Genomic DNA, 23,662 nt, shown 5'->3' with positions numbered 1-23,662 from the left:
ACCTTGTTGTACACCTGAAACTAACACAACATTGTAAATCAACTATACTCCAATATAAAATTTAAAAATTAAAAAAAAACAAAAAATGAAGATTCTGACCTTCGATTTCACCTTTGATCTAGTCATTTCATTTCTAAATATCCCACAGAGGTCCTCACCCCATATGAGGAGGCATGTTCAAGGATGTTTGTAGGCACAACCTACTGAAAACCACCAAATAATCAGTTAGGGGCTAAGCGCGTGAACCATGAGCAACAGTGCTGTGGAGTATTATGCAGCCATGAAAAAGGATGGGCAGTCCCTGTTCACTTACAGGGCCCTCTCCAAGCTATAGTATTAAGTACAAAGAGCGAAGAGGAATATATTTCATAAGTGCAGCATTGGACACGTAGTAGACAATCAACTGATAAATGTTGAATAAATGAGGGGGATCTTTCTGGAAGGACCCGTGAGAACTTAGGAGCAGTGGTAGTGTCTGGGGAAAGACCTGGATGAGGGGAATTTCTCTGTTTACCCTGTCATACTATTTGCATTGTTAGCATATACAAATATTATCTATTCAAATAAATAAGTTTTTGCTATTAAAAAACAATAAGAATTTAGAGTGCTCACATAAAAATCTGGATGTGAGGCTTTTCTCGAAAAATGGGAGGAGGACCTGGCCACACCGGGCTGTGTTCCTTGAGATGACAATGGCCAGAGCTGAGATGGGGCCTCCCCTCAGCCCAGGGGGCGCAGGGCATGCACTGCCTCACCCCATCTGGCCTCTGTGGGCCTCTGTGCTGCTGACCCCAGGTCTACGCTGCAAAGAGATTAGCTTGCAAGGTCTGCAGAGTGCAGAGTGGGGCTGAGAAGGCTTCCCTAAGGTGAAGGGAAGCCATCTCTCCTGGTTGATTTCACTCACAATGACTCTAAAAGCCACAGCACGGTCACCACAGTTTTAGGGCTGGTGAATGTTGACAAGCCTGCTAGTCTTGCACAAGAATCAGTTAACTCAGTACCCGCCAGGCCCCAACGGTGCCTCTGGTCTCACCCCCGACCAGGGCTTGAGGGCTTTAATTAAACCCAAAGGGAACCCCTGGAGCGAGGGAGCCACCAGCAGCCCCTTGGGCAATGAGGTGGGTGACAGGGCAAGGACACATTGATAGAGGCAGGAAGGCAGGCCTGGCTTGAATTTTGACTCCAGCTCTGAAACTTTGGACAAATCACCTCTCCAAGCCTCCGTTCCCTCATCTGTAGCCAACAGCTAATACTAACTGCATACCGTTTCCAGGGTCTGGTCCCTCCCTCAAGCATGGAGGCAGGGTCTCAGGGAGTCCTCGTGTCAACCTTGTCCATAGAAAGTATCCCAGTCAGGGGTCTCCAAAGAGACAGAACCAATAAGATATATATTTAGCATATATGGAGAGAGAGAGATCTATTTCATTTTAAGGAATTGGCTCATATGATTGTGGAGGCTGGCAAATCTGAAATTTGTATGGCAGGCCAGGAGGCTGGAAACTCAGGCAGAATTTCTATATTACAGCTTGGAGCAGAAGTCCTTCTCCAGGAAACCTCAGGTTTTGCTCTTAAGGCCTTCAGCTGACTGTATGAGGCCCACCCACATTATCAAGGATAACCTCCTTTACTTAAATTACAGATGTTAATCACATGTACAAAATACCTTCACAGCCACATCCAGGCCAGTGTTTTAAACAAACAATAGGCAACATCGCCTAGCCAAGTTGACACATAACATTTAACCACCACAGAAAGCATTATTTCCTTTTGCGCATGAGGAAATTGAAGCTCAGAGAGGCTGTGCCACACGCTTAAGGCTAAGGAGCACACAGAGGGATGGAGCTGGGAGGTGAACACGAGCCAGAGTTGGCTCCACTCTGAGGACAGGGTTGCGGGTAGCTACTCCACACAGGGCATGTGAGGATCAGATAGGAAAATGCACAGAAGTGCCTGGGACCATGTCTATGGTAGGGACAGAAATCAATAGGGCAGTGGGTGGTATTAGGGAATTACTGTTAGTATAGGACGGAACGGTGTGGGAACAGGGGAAGGAGGCAGAGGAGTGTTGCTCCACCCCATGAGGGATGGGTTTTAGAGTGTAGGGCAGAGAACCTACAGCCCCCGGGCCCCCCAAGGAGGGGTGGGGGCAGAAGGTGGACTCCAGCAGGCTGTGGTCTCCCATGCCAGGCAATGAAGTCCAGAGCCTCTGACCCATGCGCAGGGGACAGAGAAGGAGCACAGTGTCGCCAGCGTGTGGGGTCAGAAAAAAGTCTCGCCTCCTGAGGCTGTGGCTGGTTGCCCAGAGGTTCCTGGAAGTGGGTGATTTCCCCTAAGGGTCCAGCTGGCTGGCTCCTTGGCTGATCACTGCCATGTGCCCACCCTAACTGGACCAACACCCAGAGGTAGAGAAAAGCTTCCACTGAGACCTGAAACCCTTAGACACAGTCCCAGCCTCATTCCTCCCAGCTTCCTTAATCTCCCCGGGGTGGAGCGCTAGGTCAGAGGCAGAAGGCCAGCAGGTCAGCCATGTTCTCCACCTGCTGCCTGTGTGACCTTGGGCAAGTTACTTAACCATTTTGAACTTCTGTCCAACGTATGTGGCTAATCATTGCACAGACCTAGAGGGCTGCTTCGCCGGGACCAGGCCAAACATCTGAATAGAGCTGTTACTTGTTGCCTCACTTGTTCATCATAGTATCATCCTCCCCGGCCTTCTTTTTACCTCTGTCCACCCAGCACCACTTCGCTGAGCCTCGCTCACTCTCTCCCCCATCCTCCCTTCCTTTTTCCAGCTCCCACCTCTTTGGTCAGAATGTGTGCTGGGTAGGCTTTTAAATGCCTCCAGGGCCAGAGAGAAATGAAGGCCCTTGCCTTGGTTGATAATCGCAGTGTTGATAACAGTGGGATTCTGGCAATGGTTGGTTGGGACTCTGACCCCCGCCCTCCCCTCTGCCACATACCTCGTCCTTCTCCCTCTTGCCTCCAGCCTCCCTGGCCCCCTATGTCCCTCCTCCACACCAGGCTCCTCTAGCCTCCCCTGAGGGCCCCTCAGCCTGGCTGCTCCATCAGAAGCGGTATCTCATTGATACCAGGTCCCAGTTCCGAGGTGGGTCCCCCCTCCCCACCACTGTCCATCCCAGGCCCGTTGCCCACACTGGTCACAGCCTGTAATGGCTCCTTTCCTGGGGTGCCTCCCCAGCAGCCCAGGGCAGGGAGCGAGACTCCTTCACACTGTGCATCCAGCACCAGCTGGAGGAGGCAGGCTTAGCCTGCTCCCTTCACCCCCCATAGCCACTCCATCACCTCAGGGGGCCTGCTCTGGCCTGACCTGCAGGCAGGGGCGGGGGGTGAGGACAAGCACTGGGGAACCCACTTCTGGGCCAGCCTGATTCTTCCCCTCGCCCCGCAACCCTCCTCCAGAGGCTGAGGGCAAAAGAGCCCAGTGTGTGGGCTAGAAAGCAGGACACCTGGATCCCTTTGCAGCACAAACCTCGCTTGCTGTGTGGCCTTGAGCAAGCCCTCTCCCCTCTCTGGGTCTTAGTCATCCCAGCTGTAAAATGGGTTAGGGCTACAGACACACACTCAGAGGTCTGCAAGGCCAGACAGTTGTCACTGCTGGACATCACATGTCCACAGGGTTGGGGACCCACTGAAGGGAGTGCTGGTGGAGAAGCAGAGAGAGCATGTCCTGCCTGGGCCAGCCCAGGGGCTCCAGGTCTGCTGAGTCCTCAAGAGAAGCTGGAAATCTGAGTTTCAATTTAACAATCTCCTGATTGCAAAATCTTGACCACGAATTCACATGTTTAAAAGCACTGTGTGGGGACTCCCCTGGTGGCGCAATGGATAAGATTCCATGCTCCCAATGCAGGGGCCCCAGGTTCGATCCCTGGTCAGGGAACTAGATCCCACATGCATGCCGCAACTAAGAGTTCGCATGCCACAACTAAGGAGCCTGCCTGCCGCAACTAAGACCTGGTGCAACCAAATAAATAAAAAAAAAAAAAAAAAAAAAAAGGCACCGTGTGGGTCAAACAGAACATGTCTGGACCACAGTCTGTGGGTGGTAGACTAGAAGGCTAGGTTCCAGGGCCCTCTGGGGCTCTCTGGAAGGATAGTGTTTGCTTTGGGGGCATTTCCTGCTCTCACTTGGCAAGAGGGTGGTGTGCTGTTCCTTGTGTACCACCCCAGACCTGCTTCCTGGAGCATTTGATGGCTTTGCTCCACTCAGGCCTCTTTCCCGACTAGTCAATCGGAGCCCACCCCTTGACCTATAGATAGATGGCTTCACAAACACAGGCCCAGGCCTGCCCCAGGTAGGCCAGAGCCTGAGAGGTTTCCAAAGGCAGGGCCAGCATAAGGCAGGTGTTGGGGGCCTCAGAACCCTCTTGCCCCGCCCAATCCCCAAATTCCTATCATAACTCCAGGGCCCTATCACTGTAAACCCTGGAGCTCATGTTTCCAACCCTCAGGGCAGACCTGAGCTGTTTCTAGAAACTCTAGCCACTCTGCAAAGCTGGCCCCTCACCCACCACTATTCAGACAGGGACTGACACCCCAAGGAGCACTGCTGGGCCAAGGCCAAGGCCACACTGACCATCAGCAGCACAGGCTGGAGGTTTTGTCTGTCTCTAAAACTGTCTCATGTCCATTCGAGGTGAAGGCTAGCAAGATTTCTCAGCTGGCTGGCAGATGTGGAAAATGAGGCCCAGAGGAAAGCAGTAAGCTTGCTCAAGGTCCCTGGGCTGCATGATCCTTATAGAGGGGCACTGCTAAAAATAGTTCCTGGAACCCAGAGTGGAAAAGGATGAATCCTGGGGCTAGCGTCAACGTTTTTCTTTTGCCTTGATCCCTGGGCAGTTGCTGTGTGCAGCAGCCCCTGACGGAGAAGATGACGCAGGCAGGGCAGAGAGTGGGGAGGAAGGAGAAAGTCAGGGAGGCCAGATCCCAGCATCATCCCCAGAACGGAGCCTGACCTTGCCTGAACTCCGGAGGCTTGGGCTCCCCTGCCCAGGGCTTGAGTTTATACGGCAGCTCTGAGGAGGGAGGCAAGACAGAATTGAGGGAGAGAAAAAAGAGGGAAGGAAAAATCACGGGGGAGGGAGAGGGAAGTAAGAATGCTAAACCCAGGAGAGGGACCACAACTTGCCAGAATGGGGCCCACCCAGACTCATCACTGAGGCAGAAGGGGCACTCCCACTTCACAGATGCAAAATCTGAGGCTTAGGGCATGGGGTAATTTGCCAAGATCCCAGAATCAGAAAGTAGCACAGTCAAGATTAGAATTCATGGCTTTAGCCTTTGTCCTTCAAGCAAGGTCTCAAACAGGAAACCACTCAGGCAGCATTTCCCAAAATGTGGCCCCAATATACCCTACCCCTGCATTACCAGGAGGGAGGCCTGGTTAAAATGCAGATTCCTGGGTCAGAATCAAAGGGGCATGGCCCAGGAATATGCATTTTGACCAGTGCCCTGCTGGTGGTTCTTTGAGACCTAACACTGGGAAGCTCTGTGGCTCTCTTTTGGCTTTTCTGGTCTGACTTCCTAGCCCTATATCCTAGCTGCACCCCTGCAGCCCAGCTATTCAAATTGAGTCACCCTACCCTCCAGGACAGAACTGGGCCTTTCCCATTCAATGCCTCGCCCACCAGTTTCCCAGTCCCATGTAGACCCACCCTTCCAGCCAGTACCTCTCTTCTGGAAGCCGTCCTTGTGGTTGGGATTCCCCTCTCCTTCAGCTTGTGTTGAAGTAATATTGGGTTGGCCCAAAAGTTTGTTTGGGTTTCCCATAACATCTTACGGAAAAACTCGAACGAACTTTTGGGCCAACCCAATAGCCTCCTCCTCCCTCTGGAATTATTTACAACATCCTATTTTACTTTCCGTGTGGATCTGCTTTGTTTCCCAACCTTTCCCTCTATTAAACAGGAAACTCCCAGAGGACTAGACTTATTGGTTTAAACAATAAGCCTCTGAAATCCACGACTTCACTTGACCCTCTGCCAACCACAAGTGGCAAGGCTGGGAGAGCTTTACAATGAGGAAATGGAGCCTTAGAGAGATTGTAGCCTACCTAAGACCAAATAAGATTGAGCCGGGGTTAGAACCCATGTCCAGCTCCGATGTCCAGTTCTTTCTGCTTCTGCTTTGCCTCTGATCACTCAAACAGCCCTGCGACGCGGGCAGAACAGGGATTATGATGCCATTGCTCAGATAAGGAAAAGTGAGGCCCAGAGATGGACAAAGCACTCAATACCACCTTTACCCTGTTTTGGCTGCACTTGGGTCTGACCTTTTCTCTTACCCTCTCTCCGGCTGTTGGGCACTGCCCAGGGCCCCTCAGCAGGACGGGGCAGAGCTGAACTTTGGATTCCCAGGCAAAGCCCTCATCCTGGACCCCTGGAATGGTCCCAGCGCCACTCCGGACCCAGGTGCCTTCTCTTCAGGTGGAGACTCGCCTCACCTGCCTTGCAGCTGGCTGGAGATTCAAAGAGAGGGAATTGGGAAATAGCTGGACACACCTTGGTCACCATCACTCTAGACTTTGTCCCTCTTATTAATGCCCAGCTGAGGAGGAAGCAACCTGGGTGGTCCTTTCCTGAAGAGTGGAGGAGGGCAACTCTGAGCCTGGCACGGGCCCAGCCCAACCAAGCCCAAGTTAAGCTGGGAAGGGTGTGGAGCAAGGAGGCCAGGCTGGCGTTCCTGAGAGGGGTTTGCCAAGCTGTACTCCACAGGTGTGGTCTGGGGGAGACTCAAAGGAGGTGAGGGCAACTCTGAACTTTGGGAGAGAGTACTGAGTCACCCAGCTGGTGCCCAGCCAGGGTGGCCAGCAGGGACTTTGGACAGCCCACAATGGAAAATAAAAATAATAATATATGTCAAACCCCAACTATGTGTCAGGCCCCATGCCTCCACCCTCACCCCTGACCCAGTGTGTAGTGTGTGGGTTCCATCCAGCCCTGTTCCTTGTGCTCCTTCTCTGCATCAGGTTAAGTCCCTTTATCTCGGACCAGAAAGTGCTACGGCTGGGTCTCCGTCTGCTTCTCCTCGTCCTCCTCACTACGGATCCCTCCCTCCAGCTCCCTGGGCATCACCCCCAGGACCACTCCATCCTTGGTCAATCCAGCCCCACCTCCTCCGGGAGGCCCTCCGCCATGAAAAAAGCCCCGGGTGGGTCAGATCCTGCTTAAGACCCTGGTCCGGAACCCCTTGTTTCCCCTCCCTCCTCTATATCCAAGGCACCCGTTTTTGCAGCCCTATAACCCCCTGGTTGCCCTAGAGGTGCTTCCCCTCCGACTCTGCCCTTTTATGCTCCACAAAGGATTCTGAAGCATAGGGTAGTTAGGGGGAGCGGCAAGGTGGTGCAGCATGAAGTCATCCGTCCCCAGCCTTGTTCTTCGTCCTCCCAGCAGGCAGTCCCGGTAAGCCCAGGTCCCACCAGCACAAACCGCGCCTAAGGAGGAGGGCCTTTACGCCCCGCCCCGCCCTTCCAACTTCTGGAGCGCGCCGCGGCACGCCTGCGCGGAGGATGCCCCGGCCCATGGCGCATGCGCAGCTGTCTATCTGTATATTAGGACGACTGGGTTCGCGGCCTGAGGATTCTCGCGGATAAGGGCAAGGGTTTGTTTCTACCCTTGTTTGGGTACACGCCGCCGCCGCCGCCGCCGCCGCCGCCGCCGCCGCCGCCGCCGAGTCTCCCGCGCAGGTGAGGGCCCCGCGCTCTGGATGCGGCGCGGCCGGGGACAACCCCCGCGTGTCCTGCTTGCCTGCGCCCCGCTACTCCGGCCATTGGGACCCCATCCCCCACCGCTCCAATCACCCGCCGCCTCGGGGTCAACTTTCATATGCCCGATCGTCTACCTGATCGGCCCCCTCCCGGCGTTCCCCGTTTAACTGACCGCTTTCGAATTCCCTTCTTAGACACCTCCCGTTATTCTCGAGCTCTCGACGCCCCGGGTAACCACAGACCTCCTCTGCCCAGGACCACCACTTTCCGCCAGACCCACGGCCCTCATTTTTTAGCCCTTGTCTCTTCCCAGTTAGCCCCAGCGGCGCTTCCCCTCGTATCCCTGGCCTTCTTTATGCCCCCTCCTTTCTCAGTTATGCCCAGTTCACGGAGCTGTAAGGGCATAACCTCGGGGAAATCCTGGCCTCAGGAACCCAGGGCCGGACTGGATGCCTTGGGGTCTGGGAGTGTAGGGACCAGGAGAAGATCAGGATCCCTAAGAGTCTTCTCTGCCTTGATGGATGACAGTGGCTTCTTCCCTGGCCTCACTTCTTCACCTGGGTGGGTGCCAAGGTGTGTTATCTGCACTTCTGCACTGTGTATCTTCCTCAAGGAGCCTCTGACCTCCCAAACCTGTTCCTGACTTGTCCCTCCTGTCCCACCCCCTTGGTTATTGATCATCAGTATTTACCGTATTTGGCAAAGTAGTTTTGCAGGTGCCTTTGTATGGAGCTGGGGAATGAAGGTGATCTGGGTAGAGTGTGGTCACCACTTCTTAGTTGAGTCCCTCATCAGTGCTGTCCTTAGACATTTTTGAGTGAGACTTGTTAGTATCCCACAGTACCCTTGCTATAAACTTCAGGTGACACCTGAACCCAGTGACTTTGGAGTGGTATTTGCGTGATTATTAACAAGTGTTGGTGTCACTCCTCATCTTTGTACAGGATCAGTGCACCTCCGGGACATGGAGACTGTTGTTCGCCGCTGCCCATTCTTATCCCGAGTGCCTCAGGCCTTTCTGCAGAAGGCAGGCAAATCTCTATTGTTCTATGCCCAAAACTGCCCTAAGATGATGGAAGTTGGGGCCAAGCCAGCCCCTCGAGCCCTGTCCACTTCAGCAGTACTCTGCCAGCAGGTCAAAGAAACCCCTCCGGCCAACGAGAGTAAGTGTCCTTAGCAATGAAGTAGAGAGTGGTGATGTTTGCATTCATTACAAGACCCTGGAAGCAATTCTCATGCACAGTGCTGATGAGGGTCACGCGAGGCGGTTACTTGGTGCCAGGGTCAGTTCTCTGCATAGATTATCTCATGGAATTGTCATCCTAACCCCACTAAGTAGGCAGTTTTAGTTTTCACATCTTTAAAGGTGAAACAGTGGCCAGCATTCCACCTTGTGGATTGCATGTCAGTGTCTGTTGGAGTTTGTGAGTTGTCAGTGCCTCATTCATGTAAATGTAAAGTTGGAATCTTTACGTAAAGTTGGAATGTAGAAGCTTGTAGCTTTTAAAGTTGTGATTTTTCTTCTTTTTTTTTTTTTTCCCCTTGCCTTTGCTATGTTGCCTGACCTGTGCCTTTTGCCCTCAATTCCTTTCTGTGCTATGCCTTCCCAAATTCCTGGTAGTTTCTTATGCAGTCACTTATCATACTTATCTCTTTGTCTGGCTCCAGACCACATAGGCTATTCCAGGCTAAACCATCTTCAAAGTCAACTCTACCTGTGAGTTTTTCAGTTAGGTTAGGCTACACTGAGGTATCAAGCAACCCCCAAATCTCAGGGCTTAACACATAAAGATTTCTATCTTGTTCACGCAAGGTCCACTTTGGGTCATCAGGGCAATTCTGTTCTAAGCAGTGACCTGGGGTTCCACACTCTGGTGTCCTACAGCTTTAACTCTGAAATAGGTGGCTTTTGGGTCACTGTTGCATAAGGGGAAAGTGAGAGGGTCTCAAACCAGCTCATCTTTTAAAAACTTTTCATAACAGTAAATTTCAATTATGAACAACAATAATCAATCCAGGGCCAATTTTGCTTCACTTGTGTCCCCATTCACCCCGTCTGCTCCCACTGGATTAACTTGAAACTGATTCCAGAAATTTCCTCTGTAAATATCAGTATGCACCTTTAAAAGATATGAATTCTTTCTTTTTTTTTGCATGCGGGGGCACACCACGTGGCATGTGGGATCCTAGTTCCCTAACCAGGGATCGAACCAGTGGAAGCGCGGATTCTTAACCACTGGACCGCCAGGGAGGTCCCTATGAGTTCTTTCTAAAAGCACCATCACAATACCATTATCACACCTAAAAAATGATGCAATTTCCTAATATCATCAAATACTCAGCCCCACCAGCTCTTGGATATTTTAGCCAGGAAGCAACACACAACATCCATTGGCCAGAACTAGTCACACGGCTCCAACTAAATGCACGGATGCTGGGGTTTTTTCTCTTTTTTAAATTATTTTTTTTTACTGTGGCAAAATGCATATAACATAAAACTTACCATCTCAACCATTTTTTTTTTTTTTTTTTTTTTTTTTTTGCTGTATGCGGGCCTCTCACTGTTGTGGCCTCTCCCGTTGCGGAGCACAGGCTCCGGACGCGCAGGCTCAGCGGCCATGGCTCACGGGGCCAGCCGCTCCGCGGCATGTGGGATCTTCCCGGACCGGGGCACGAACCCGCATCCCCTGCATCGGCAGGCAGACTCTCAACCACTGCGCCACCAAGGAAGCCCCCATCTCAACCATTTTTAAGTGTACAGTGGTATTAAGTACGTTCATATTGTTCTGCAGCCATCACCACCATCCAGTGTCCAGAACTCTTTTCATTGTCCCAAACTGAAACTCTGTGCCAACTAAATACTAACTCCCCATCCTCCTCCCCCAGATCCTAGCAAACATTATTCTACTTTCTCTCTATGAATTTGACTACTCTAGAACCTCACATAAGTAGAATCATACAAAATTTGTTAAAGTAGTGATTTTTTTGACACATATATCTTTTTTTTTTTTTTTTTTTGGCATGGCTTGCGGGATCTTAGTTCCCTGACCAGGGATCAAACCCAAGCCCCCTGCAGTGGAAGTGCTGAGTCCTAACTCCTGGACCACCGGGGAATTCCCTTAACACATGTATCTTTATTTTGTATATGAATTTTTAAATTTTGCTTTTAATAAACAGATCAGAGATTCAGTTTTGGTCTGTCTTTGCCAGGAAAGAACGAAGCTTTTCAGATACCACTTAATTCTAGGGAATAATTTACCTTATAGGCTCTGTTAGGTGTGTTCTGTGGATGTGGACTTGTAAGAAAAGAATGTTTTTTACTAGAAAGGATTTAATCCTTTCTAGGATTTCTTTTCCTCTTTACCATTGTTTAGGACTTAGTTATGTTTTTTACCATTCTGTCCCTAGCAGTAGATTCCTCTTCTATTCCTGGTTGAGTAAAATGTGACTTATCCACTTGATAGACTGCCATGCATCCATCACAAATGATATTCACAAACTATTTACTAGTTTATGTAGATCTTTATAATGAAAAGGGCAGAATAAACAAGCATATACAGAATAAGTACACCTTTTTCTAAATCTACACATAAGGGGTAAAGAAAGATAATATGCCAAGTTGTCTGCAATGGTTATGTTTTGAATAATAGAACTCTATTTTTCTAGACTTCCTACAATGAATATGTATTTACTGACTTTTATAGTGAGTGAAATGAACTTGAAAGCAGGTTTTTTTTTAATTTTTATTTTTTCACTGCACGGCATGTGGGATCTTAGTTCCCACACCAGGGATTGAACCCTTGCCCCCTGCAGTGGAAGGGTGGAGTTCTAACAACTGAACTGCTGGGGAATTCCCCAGGGCAATTTTTTTGCTTTCCTTTATACATTTTAATACAAACTGTATCGAGACACTGCCCAAGTTGTAGGAGAGCCTAGCCTATGACTCACAGGAGGATTCCAGAATGATGAAGAAAGACTTCTCTGGAAGGAAGATGAATGCATTTGCTCAAGGGGAGAGGGAAGTCTAGAAGCTTAATTACCAGCCAACTGCATTAAGTCATGAACTTCTTTGAGGCATTTAGAGAAAACTGGTAGTTTATCTGTTAAGCAATGGCAAGCTTTTTTTTTTTTTGCGGTACGCAGGCCTCTCACAGTTGTGGCCTCTCCCGTTGCGGAGCACAGGCTCCGGACGCACAGGCTCAGCGGCCATGGCTCATGGGCCCAGCCGGTCCGCAGCATGTGGGATCTTCCCGGACCGGGGCACGAACCCGTGTCCCCTGCATCGGCAGGCGGACTCTCAACCACTGCGCCACCAGGGAAGCCCAATGGCAAGCTTTTTTTGTCAAGAATCTGTTTAGAAAATATTAGCAGAGAAAAAAACCATATGACCACTTCCAGTTACCTTCAAGAGTGTGTCCTCGCATGAAATATGCTGAGTGTACTTGGGGTAGATTTACTGGAAATAATTCAACTCAAGAATGATGGGCTGCCTAGAACTAGAAAATACTACTTCGGGGATTTATAAGTGAGAAATACTATGGGTTTGAGAGGTAGGTGAACTGTGCCGGTTAACTCTTCACAGGAACATTGTATCCAGTGAGGCAGATGAGAAAACAGTTGATTTAGCAGAACCTAATAAGAATAAACTTGTCTTTGGATCATGGGATAGAGTAAGTATAAGGTTTGTCTTTGAGGCAACAAGAGAAAGAAACAAGTGGGCTTCTGTGTACCGTGCAACCAGATCTGATGCTTCAGTTTTAACATTTCCCCCCTCAGAGGACAAAACTGCCAAAGCCAAGGTGCAGCAGGCTCCTGATGGATCCCAGCAGACTCCAGATGGCACGCAGCTTCCGTCTGGACACCCCTCCCTTGCCGCGAGCCAGGGCACTGCGAGCAAATGCCCTTTCCTGGCAGCCCAGATGAGCCAGGGCGGCAGCAGCGTCTTCTGCAAAGCCAGCCTAGAGCTTCAGGAGGATGTGCAGGAAATGCATGCCGTGAGGGAAGGTAAACAGATGACATGAGCCATCAGAAGAGCAAAGAGGTTCTTTGGCTCTTTCAGACCCTCAGATTTCTGTGTGAACTATTATTAGAGTAGTATTTGTGTCAGCACCTTCCTGTTTTAGGGCTGAGGAGGAAAGGTCATGAAGATAGAGGACTGTATGGCAAAATGTGGGAGTTTTTTTTCTGTGTGTGTGTGTAGGAGGTAACCAGCTTTTACAGTAATTCTTTAATTTCTGAAAATACCCCTTAGGCATAAACTATTACCAGTTGCCCTTTGTTTCTTTCCCACCATTTGGTTGGATAAAAGGTAAAAAACAGTGTTACGGCAGTAAGTGCTAGTTTTAGGACTCCCAAGCTGTGTGTCTTAGTGGTGGTCATTGAGTGGCAACCTTAATTCCACTTGTGGCTGTATCCATGGACCACATAAGGTCCCCAGAAATTCTCCTCAGCAGAAATGATACAAGTGGCTGAAATTGTTTTCTGTGAAGAAAATTGTCTCAATTAGGGTAGGGCGGGTGCGATGGGGAAGGCAAACCAGCCAGAAAAAAAAAGCTTTGGACTTTAATGTTCCTCAAAGCTGACTGGTAGCTCTGAAAACAAAACCAAACAGTAACTAAAGAAGAGAAGCTTCATACACTCAGTTACATCTCACTTTCGTTATGATGGGCTTTTTTTGTGAACTAGGCAGTAAGCCATTTTTAACAGTATGACTGGAAGGTATTGTAGACTCAGAATAGAACATTGGTCCCCTTTGCCTCTTGTTACTTTTGTTACAGAGGTTGCCCAAACCTCAGTGAATCCCAGTGTGATTAGTGTGAAGACGGATGGAGGGGAGCTGAGTGGTTTGCTGAAGAACTTTCAGGATATCATGCGAAAGCAACGACCAGAAGGAGTGTCCCACCTTCTTCAAGATAACTTGCCAAAATGTGAGTCTCCTCGTTATTTGCCTGATGCAGGAGAGTTTATAACTTAAACATACATCAGATTAAATGTATAATTGCATGGTGAGTTGTGGATTAAAAGCCATGTCTCTTGCTTGATGCAAGTAGATGCTCTTGGCTATAGTGAATGCCAATCCTATTGATAGCCTGCCTCGTCTCTCTTAATACCTACTGTCTGCTCACAGGGTCAGACAGTGTCATTTGAGACATACACAGACTCAAGATAAGGATGTCAAGGAACTTTCCCAGATGAGTACTTTTTTTTTTTTTTTTTTTTTTTTTTTTTTTTTTTTTTTTTTTTTTTTTTTTTTTTTGTGGTACGCGGGCCTCTCACTGTTGTGGCCTCTCCCGTTGCGGAGCACAGGCTCCGGACGCGCAGGCCCAGCAGCCATGGCTCACGGGCCCAGCCGCTCCGCGGCATATGGGATCCTCCCAGACCGGGGCACGAACCCGTATCCCCTGCATCGGCAGGCGGACTCTCAACCACTGCGCCACCAGGGAGGCCCCCCAGATGAGTACTTCGTTAGTTTGTCCAGAATCTCCTTGCTCCCGAATGGCCAAGCTGGGATTGGAAACTAGGTCTTACACCAAAGCCTAGATGTGCTTTTTAACCGTCAAACTGTACCATCTTTTGTTCGGTTTTTAGCTGTTTCCACTTTTCAGTATGATCATTTCTTTGAGAAGAAAATTGATGAGAAAAAAAATGACCATACCTATCGAGTTTTCAAAACTGTGAACCGGAGGGCGCAGTTCTTCCCCATGGCAGATGACTACTCAGACTCTCTCATCACCAAAAAGCAGGTGTCCGTCTGGTGTAGCAATGACTACCTAGGAATGAGTTGCCACCCACGGGTGTGTGGAGCCGTCATGTAAGTAGCCTTCAGTTTTCAGATATCACTGGCATGACTTAGCAAGACACTGATGATTTATAGAAATTGGATCTTTTATGGGGGGGCTATTCAGCAGCTGAAAGTGTGCCATAGCAAAATGCTCTTTTTAGCCTTTAAAAATATGTACAGGTTACTTTTAGAGAAACTCTAATGTGTAAGTAGTTGGTGAAGCCCCTTTGTGAGAGTTTAAGTTTCTGGGCTCATTGACTACACATGTCCACTCACTACTACCCCTCCACAGGCAAGTCTTGGACAGAGGCTTCCTGGCTTGTGGCTGTGGGTGGAGAAATACAAATCGAGCAGCACTGGATGGTAGAGGGACTGCCCTGGTGGTACAGTGGTTAGGACTCCATGCTCCCAATGCAGGGGGCCTGGGTTCAGTCCCTGGTCAGGGAACTAGATCCCACATGCATGCTGCAACTAAGAGTTCACACGCTACAACTAAGGAGCCTGCCTGCTGCAACTAAGACCCAGTGCAATCAAATAAATAAATATTAAAAAAAAAAAAAAAAAAAAGGGCTGGTAGAGCCTGTCGTTCATGTCCTTCAGGAAGTTTGCCTGAACTAGGAACACTTGAGAGAGTTGCTGGTCAAACTCTCCAAGGAGGCTTGCTAGAGAGAGCCCAGTCTGAGGTTTAGTAATAGAGATAGCCTAACATTATGGGACTGGTTCACAGAGGGTTTAGGTAACCACCATTCAAGATGCCCCTCTAGAGCCTGAGGTCGTGTTATTGGAGAAAAAGATGTTTGTCAGAGAAAAGAAATCTCAGTAAGTTAACTAAAACTCAACTAAGATTGTTAACACTTGCTCTTGATGTTCCCTAGAGGCCTCATCACCCTGGTGTTGAGACCTTCTCCCGCCCAGTCTAGAGATGAAGTGGGTTGAAACTTGTGTGAACGTCTCATTCACAGGGAGAGAGGTGCTACATCAACATCAGTTTCAGTCTCCTGGATCCTGGAGGAATGTTCACATTGTATTCAGAACCATGAGATTTATTTTCTGTCTGCTCTTTTTTTTTTTTTAAAGGGACACTTTGAAACAGCATGGTACTGGAGCAGGGGGTACTAGAAATATTTCTGGAACTAGTAAATTCCATGTGGACCTGGAGCAGGAGCTGGCTGACCTCCATGGGAAAGATGCAGCACTCCTGTTTTCCTCGTGCTTTGTGGCCAACGACTCGACCCTCTTCACTCTGGCTAAGATGATGCCAGGTAGGAAGCCTGTCATGGGTGCCTTAGAGTTTTCTGGCTTTCTTAGTAGTAACAGGAATATTGACAACAAAGAAAGCTTACCAGAACCACTCAAGAGTTATGATAGTAACTGGGAGCATTTGTTCTTGAATTGAGCATAAAGTGTTAACTGTACATAATAAATGCCAGTAGAACATGATAACAATGAAGAATCAGATTTGCAGTGCTTGTCTTTAAGCTAATTGCTTCCAGTGTGCTTCGTACTCTAAGAAAATCCTTTGGAGAATTCTCTTAATTATGTGTAGTTATCTTTCTTTTTTAAAAAAATTTCTTTTTAATTAATTAGTTTATTTTTGGCAGCATTGGGTCTTCGTTGCTGTGCGCGGGCTTCTCATTGTGGTGGCTTTTCTTATGGTGGAGCATGGGCTCTAGGCGCGCGGGCTTCAGTAGTTGTGGCTCGCTGGCTTCAGTAGTCGTGGCGCGTGGGCTCTAGAGCCCAGGCTCAGTAGTTGTGGCACACGGGCTTAGTTGCTCCGCAGCATGTAGGATCTTCCCGAACCAGGGATCGAACCCGTGTCCCCTGCATTGGAAAGCCCTTTCCGCTGGAAAGTTATCTTTCCATTGAGTTTGGAGTGAGACAGCCAGATTTAAAAGCAGATTAGTTGCATGCCACTGGGTTATTTTACACCTATAGGCCCTCTCAGAGGAGAATAACTAGTTAGTTATTTTTCCAGGAAGAAACTGGCATGCAGGGTCTTTTTCCTACTGGGCAAAGCAGCATTTTCAGGTCAAAGTCTGTTGTCCTTGACTGTCGAGGAAATAATTTGTCTTTGGTGCAGATGGCAATAAATAGCATTTTTGTCTTGTTAGGCTGTGAGATTTACTCTGATTCTGGGAACCATGCCTCCATGATCCAAGGGATTTGGAACAGCCGAGTGCCAAAGTACATCTACCGCCACAATGATGTCAGCCACCTCCGAGAACTGCTGCAGAGGTCTGACCCTGCCGTCCCCAAGATTGTCGCATTTGAAACTGTCCACTCAATGGACGGTAAGTCTAGGTAGAGGCCAATCTGAAATCTTAAATGAAAACAAGGCCTGTACTTCTTAAAAGTGTGATATTTATTTCATTTTTGTAGTTTCTTTTCACTTTGCCAGGATTTTGTAGTTGCAGGACACTGTATAGATTGGGATGAATGTAGATATTCTATTCTGGCTTTTACTAGGCTCCGAACCCCAAGGTAATCCAGAAACTGGGGGAAGGTAATTGGTTTCCCCAATGTTAAAAATATCTTAGGCCTCCCTGGTGGCGCAGTGGTTGAGAGTCCGCCTGCCGATGCAGGGGATACGGGTTCGTGCCCCGGTCCGGGAGGATCCCACATGCCGCGGAGCGGCTGGGCCCATGAGCCATGGCCGCTGAGCCTGCACGTCCGGAGCCTGTGCTCCGCAACGGGAGAGGCCACAACAGTGAGAGGCCCGCGTAACGCAAAAAAAAAAAAAAAAAAAATATCTTAGAACGTACGTTGCTGTGTTCTAACTCTTACCAAAACAGAAATTCGTGAAATAGCAAGCACTTCAACGCGGTCTGTGGTCTCTCCTAGGGGCAGTGTGCCCACTGGAAGAGCTGTGTGACGTGGCCCATGAGTTTGGAGCAATCACCTTTGTGGATGAGGTCCATGCGGTTGGGCTGTACGGGGCTCAAGGAGGAGGGATTGGCGATCGGGATGGAGTTATGCCAAAAATGGACATCATTTCTGGAACGCTTGGTATGTACACTCTGCACAGTCTGTAATCTGCACTAAAATTACATTCTCCTAACAAGGCCAAGGACTACTGGTCTAACAGGTCAGGTGAGGAGGTGGTCTGATAGCATCTAAAGCCTGGGTCACTTTTTTGAGTGAGTTTTTCTTTCCTCAGTGAGTGGTGGCACAGCTTATCAGAATCCCTTGAGTCATGGCACGGCCCCCAGAATCAAAGTAAATCTCACAGCCTAACATGATAGAAGTACCATTTGTTGCCATCTGAGCTCATTCCAAACATAGTTGTGGCTTTAGGTATACGCCGTGGCAACAGCCTTTACTCTCTGTGCGTCAGATTTTTCCCTTATATTAAAAAAAAAAAATAGGGCTTCCCTGGTGGCGCAGTGGTTGAGAGTCCGCCTGCCGATGCAGGGGACACAGGTTCGTGCCCCGGTCCGGGAGGATCCCACATGCTGCGGAGCGGCTGGGCCCATGAGCCATGGCCGCTGAGCCTGCACGTCCGGAGCCTGTGCTCCGCAACGGGAGAGGCCACAGCAGTGAGAGGCCCACGTACCGCAAAAAAAAATAAAAAAATAAAAAAGAAGAAGAATTTTAGTGCTTTTCTCCTAGAGCTGCAGGTCAGGCATTGTGTTGTGAAGCGCTGAGCTCTGTGCCTATCGGGTGGGAACATTCCAGTTCACCTGGCTACTTTGTATTTCCTCTGCTCCTCCCAATAGAGAGGCCATGTCTCTTGGAGCAACTCCAGACTCTTCCAGACTCCATAGCCATGCTGCCTGCTGGGTGTAAATCTTGCATGCTTAGTAACTCACTAGCTGTGTGACCTTGGCTTTGTGGTTAACTTCCTTGTGCCTCAGTTTCCTCATCAATATGATGGAGGTAACAGTAGAACCCACCTCAGCTTGGAGAAGATAAATGAACTGTATACAAACAATTACTGTAGACATTCTTTTGTCTATGAGGTAAAAATGTAAACTGTACAATTTTTTTTTTTTTTTTTTTTGGCTGCATTGGGTCTTTGTTGCTGCACACAGGCTTTCTCTAGTTGCGGCGAGCAGGGGCTGCTCTTCATTGCGGTAGGCATGCTTCTCATTGCGGTGGCTTCTCTTGTTGCAGAGCACGGGCTCTAGGCACACGGGCTTCAGTAGTTGTGGCACGAGGGCTCAGTAGTTGTGGCACGCAGGCTTAGTAGTTTTGGCACACGGGCTTAGTTGCTCCACAGCATGTGGGATTTTCCCGGACCAGGGCTCGAACCCGTGTCCCCTGCATTGGCAGGCGGATTCTTGACCACTGCGCCACCAGGCAAGTCCAACTGTACAAATCTGAGAATTTCAAAAGTTACTAAGGCAGCTGGAGACCATGTAGTGGTTAGCTAAAGTGCCACTTTACAGCCTGCAGTTGGTAAAGGAAAGGGCAGGCAAAAAAGAGCGTCCTTCAGGGCTTCCCTGGTGGCGCAGCGGTTGAGAGTCCGCCTGCTGATGCAGGGGACACGGGTTCGTGCCCCGGTCTGGGAAGATCCCACATGCCGCGGAGTGGCTGGGCCCGTGAGCCATGGCCGCTGAGCCTGCGCATCCGGAGCCTGTGCTCCGCAATGGGAGAGGCCACAACAGTGAGAGGCCCGCGTACCGCAAAAAAAAAAAAAAAGAGCGTCCTTCAGCACCGTGAAGGGGCGTGAGAACATCGTGCAGACCAGTAGAGCCTGGGACCTCGCAGGGCAGAGCCTTGCCAAGAGGAAAGCTCTTGTTCATGTGTCCTAATTCCAGCAGCCCTTTTCTTGTAAAGAGCTTTTATGACGTGGGCTCTTTGAAGGTATGGTCACTGTGAGATGAAAAGGGCTGGAGAGAGAAATTTTCCACTGTCAGAGATTATACCAACCCAGCAGTGCGTGGGGCTCAAGCAAGACTGTTAATTACAGAACATAATGTTAAGATCGAGGAGGACTCTTCTGGAGTCATTAATCCTGAAACCCGAGATACTGATTATACAAGGGGACTTAACAAGAATTGAAAAATGAGGCCGGCCCTAAATCAACCCTAACAGGGTCTGAGTTTTCATATTTATCCAGCAAACACTCCTTGTCAGAGTTTTGTGGTTACTTAAGTAGAAATTAATACCAGCCCTGCCAAAACAGTTAATGTCTTAGCTGGGTGACATTCGGCCTCAAGAGTAATTCTCACAGTGAGCCCCCCGCTCAGACCCTGTCCTGGAGCAGGCGCAGTGCAGAGCGAGGGGGGATGCAGCCAGCCTGGGTGGGAAGGGAGGTGGCACGTGGGGTTCAGGCACGCTGTGATCAGTCGCCGGTGCCAGGCCTGGTGTGGATACCTGCGCTTTGATCCTGGTCAGACACCAGCTTGGCCTTGTGACTTTGGTCAAGACCCTTTCATAACGTTCTCAGCTTTTTCCTGTTCAGAAATGGGCTTGATATGAGTCTTAGGGCAAATAAAGATGAGGAAGAGAAGAGTGAGTGCTCTGAGGCTCTGCAGCACCTGGCTGTGCACACTTAGGGCAGTTGCTGTAATAAATGAGCCTGTCTCCTCCCAGGCAAAGCCTTTGGCTGTGTTGGAGGGTACATCGCCAGCACGAGTTCCCTGATCGACACCATCCGGTCCTATGCAGCGGGCTTCATCTTCACCACCTCCCTGCCACCCATGCTGCTGGCTGGAGCGCTGGAGTCTGTGCGGATCCTGAAGAGCACCGAGGGCCGGGTGCTTCGCCGCCAGCACCAGCGCAACGTCAAGCTCATGAGGCAGATGCTGATGGACGCCAGCCTTCCAGTCGTCCACTGCCCCAGTCACATCATCCCCGTCCGGGTAATGAGCGGCTTGTGATTGGAGTCGCTGGGGGCCGGGGCTCCGCACTTGATGGGAGATGTCCTGGTTCACGCCTTCCTGAAGTTGGGCTGTGGCAGTGTGACTGCCAGGGCGAGGGACTGTAGCCAGTGGCCCTCTGCCGTGTTTCCGCCTTTGGTTGACTTCACAATGAGAATGAAGCCTTTGAACCCAGCAGGCTGGAGCAGAGGTTCCTTCTCCAGAGCACTAGCCTTGACAGGGTAAACACAGAGCTTGTATCTGGAAAGCTGCGGAAGGCTGAGCTTGGCTAGCTTTGAAGTATGGCTTTTTATTCATTTAATTTTGAAATGGGTCTTGCTTTGCCCACTACAAAGGGTAGCCCTGTTGCTGTCACAGTTGAATTCATCTGAGTAGTGAAGCTGGTATAAAAGCTGCCTTATCCCCAGGATGCACACGTCCAACTACCGTCATACTGGGGTCACAGAAGCTCCCGTTTCCCCCATTCGGAGTCTGGGTGGGGAGATCAGTGTGAAATTTACTTCTAATATGGTTTCAGTCCTCTGGTCTGTAGTGAACAACACTGGACCCTTTAAGTCTCAGGTGTCTGGGCAGCGCTTTACCTCTGTGCCAGGCTTGCATACGCGGCTCCAGCCTGAGCCACGTGGGCACACATGTCACTAGTCTCTGCTAAGAGGTGGTCCATCCAGTTCTGGTCTCACCTTCTGTTATCATCAAACTTAGGTTGCAGATGCTGCTAAAAACACGGAGGTCTGTAACGAGCTAATGAGCAGACATAACATCTACGTCCAAGCGATCAATTACCCCACGGTGCCCCGGGGGGAGGAGCTGCTGCGCATCGCCCCCACGCCCCACCACACGCCACAGATGATGAACTACTTCGTGGGTGAGTAGCCGGAGAGCCGCCAGCACCTCATGGGAGAGTGGCATGAAGCTGTCTTTTCAGTGCCTATAATTGAAGCCATTCAGAGTCATTCAGATTTGTCTCTTCTTTTTCCAAGTAATTCAGAATGTTCTCAGATGGTATAAAACTGTAACAGACACTTAGTCATTTGCGTTCACTTCAGGAGGGTGCAGTCATTTGGGAAGTGCTGAGGGAGCCTGCTCATCCACTCACTGTTCCCATGCCCCTGTCTGGGTGACTCAAGGATGCCCGGTCACGGCTGTTGCAGGAGAGATGCCTCTGAAGGCCTAAGTCTGCCTGGGCCTCCAGAGCTCAGCTCTGCACTTCTCTCTGTTCTCTGAACCAACTCCACACGAACCCCTTCTGATGAGAGTCACTGTTCAGCATTTTATATTCTCATAGTTCTGTAGAAGCCAGTCCTTCACCCCCCGCGTCCACCTAAAGGCAGAGACCAATGGGCTGCTCCTGGTTGCCTCTGCCTCAAAGGTGCGTTCTCCTCCTGAGCCACCACCCCTGTCCAAGGTGTTTCCCCTGCCTGGAGCCTTTAGGGCTGCTCTGCTAGGAGTGCTCAGCCCGACACAGTGGAGCCATGTGGGAGCAACTTCTTTCCTGAAGGCATGTAAAGGAAAGCCAGAGTTGGGTTTTGTTTTGTTTTGTTTTTTATAACAGCCTATTAAGATGGAATTCACATACCGCAAATTCCACCCTTTCAAAGTATGAAATTCAGTGGTTTTTAGGTAATGTGGTGCAACCGTCACCACTCTGATTCCAGAACATTTTCGTCACCTCAAAGAGAAACCACACACCCCTTAGCAGCCACTCCCCATCCCCAGCCTCCATCAGCCATCAGCCCTGATCTACTTTCTGCCTATACATTATATTTTATGTAAGTGGAATCGTACAATATATGGCCCTTTATGCCTGGCTTCTTTCACAGCACAGCGTTTTCAAGGTTCAGCCATGTTGTAGCATGAATCAGCACTTCATTTCTTTTTATTACCAAATAATCTTCCTTGGTACAGATATACCACATTTTGTCTATCCATCAATTGACGGATGTTTGGGTTATTTCCACTTTTTGACTGTTATGAAAATAATTCTGCTGTGAACATTTGTGTGCAAGTTTTTGTTAGGGGCATGTGTTTCCATTTGTCTTGGGTATGTACTGCCTTTAATTTTTAAAAACTGTTCCTCCTCACAGAGAATCTGCTGGCCACATGGAAGCGAGTTGGGCTGGAACTCAAGCCACATTCCTCAGCTGAGTGTAACTTCTGCAGGAGGCCGCTGCATTTTGAAGTGATGAGCGAAAGAGAGAAATCCTACTTCTTTGGTATGAGCAAGTTGGTGTCTGCTCAGGCCTGAGTGTGTCACACCCTCAATTACTCCACCTAACCCCAGGCCACATTGTATCCAGGTAGTCAGTTCTCCAGAGTTGTCTTTGTATGTGAATTAAATTATATTAAATTTTAATCTGTAGTAAACGTGTAGTCCTGAAAATAAATTCTTGTCTAAATCATGGGTCCTCTTTTCATTGGCTCCTGAATCAAAAAATCATTCATCCCTTTAAACTTGGTCTGTACTGTTGAGATGTATGAAGTATATAAAAACATCCTGGTCCTCTGGTAGTGGCTCCAGACGCTGCTGGGATGGCAGGACCTCCCAGTCCGCAGGAAGCTAGCATGTCTTTAATGCGAGCCAGGTGGTGGCCCAGCTGCGCCCCAGCCTGAGCAGTTCTGAGAGCAGTCACCACAGGGCACCACACGGCGGCTGTTTCACTCCGAGCCTCTCCCCACACCTTACGCGCAGTCCGCGCTGCAGTGGCTTCTCCCTTCCCACTTTCCCTTCCCAGCCACTGCCTCCCCCTCACACTTCCCTGTGAAAGTTGGGCAGTCGGGCTTGTCTGTCACCAGCAGGTCCTCCAGTGCCAGCTGCACCTGTGATTGCGCCCCTCCCCTCAAAGTGGAGGCGTTTGTGCTCCTTCCTCTGACTCGTGCCCCTTGTGTTCTGGGTCCCCTGGCTTCTCATGCATTCCTGCAACTATCTTTTGCCTTCTCCCCATTGGCCTGCAGCAGGCTCTCACCCATCCTAAAAATAAAACAGGCTCCCCCTCAGTCTTGACCCCCATCTAGCTGCTGCCTCTGTTCTGCCCCTTTTCTGCTTAGCCCTCCCCACTTGGTCCTTCAGCCTGTTCCTTGTGGAGGCCGCTCTTTTCTTGCCACGTCTTGCTGCTTCTTGCCAAATCCAGTGGCCTCCTGTTTTCCTTTCATTGGATCTCCCAGTGGTGTCTGAGGTGGTTGTCCTTGGCCTTTTTACAGCTTACTCTAAGCTTCCGTGCCACTGACCTCTCCTGATTGCCCTCCTCCTTCCTGAACTGGTCCTTCTCTGAACATTGAGCGCCCCCTGGGTTCATCTCTAACTACATGTAACCCTTCCCCTCCCTGCACAGGATC

At 49.6% G+C, this 23,662-nt stretch overlaps 1 protein-coding gene across 1 annotated transcript; it reads left to right on the top strand.

Moving 5' to 3' along the window:
- The first annotated feature begins 8,672 nt into the window (after positions 1-8,672).
- Positions 8,673-22,715, top strand: ALAS1 (5'-aminolevulinate synthase 1). Its single transcript, XM_079712717.1, has 10 exons — positions 8,673-8,886; positions 12,500-12,727; positions 13,501-13,650; positions 14,312-14,534; positions 15,582-15,766; positions 16,616-16,795; positions 17,346-17,510; positions 20,043-20,311; positions 21,032-21,194; positions 22,414-22,715. Exons 1-10 carry the CDS (start codon positions 8,688-8,690, stop codon positions 22,572-22,574), a joined length of 1,923 nt encoding a protein of 640 aa, XP_079568843.1. The 5' UTR covers positions 8,673-8,687; the 3' UTR covers positions 22,575-22,715.
- The last annotated feature ends 947 nt before the right edge of the window (positions 22,716-23,662 follow it).

The sequence above is a fragment of the Hyperoodon ampullatus genome (genome assembly GCF_949752795.1).
Source record: "Hyperoodon ampullatus genome assembly, chromosome: 10".
NCBI lineage: Eukaryota > Metazoa > Chordata > Mammalia > Artiodactyla > Ziphiidae > Hyperoodon > Hyperoodon ampullatus.
Note: the sequence above shows the minus strand (reverse complement) of the source record. Positions and strands in the feature narration are given on the sequence as shown.

Coding starts and splice junctions, on each gene's coding strand:
- ALAS1 (XM_079712717.1), top strand. CDS start 8,688: ATGGAGACTGTTGTTCGCCGCTGCCCATTCTTATCCCGAGTGCCTCAG. Junction 14,535..15,581: donor CGGGTGTGTGGAGCCGTCAT/GTAAGTAGCCTT, acceptor TTTTTTTTAAAG/GGACACTTTGAAACAGCATG. Junction 17,511..20,042: donor CATCATTTCTGGAACGCTTG/GTATGTACACTC, acceptor GTCTCCTCCCAG/GCAAAGCCTTTGGCTGTGTT.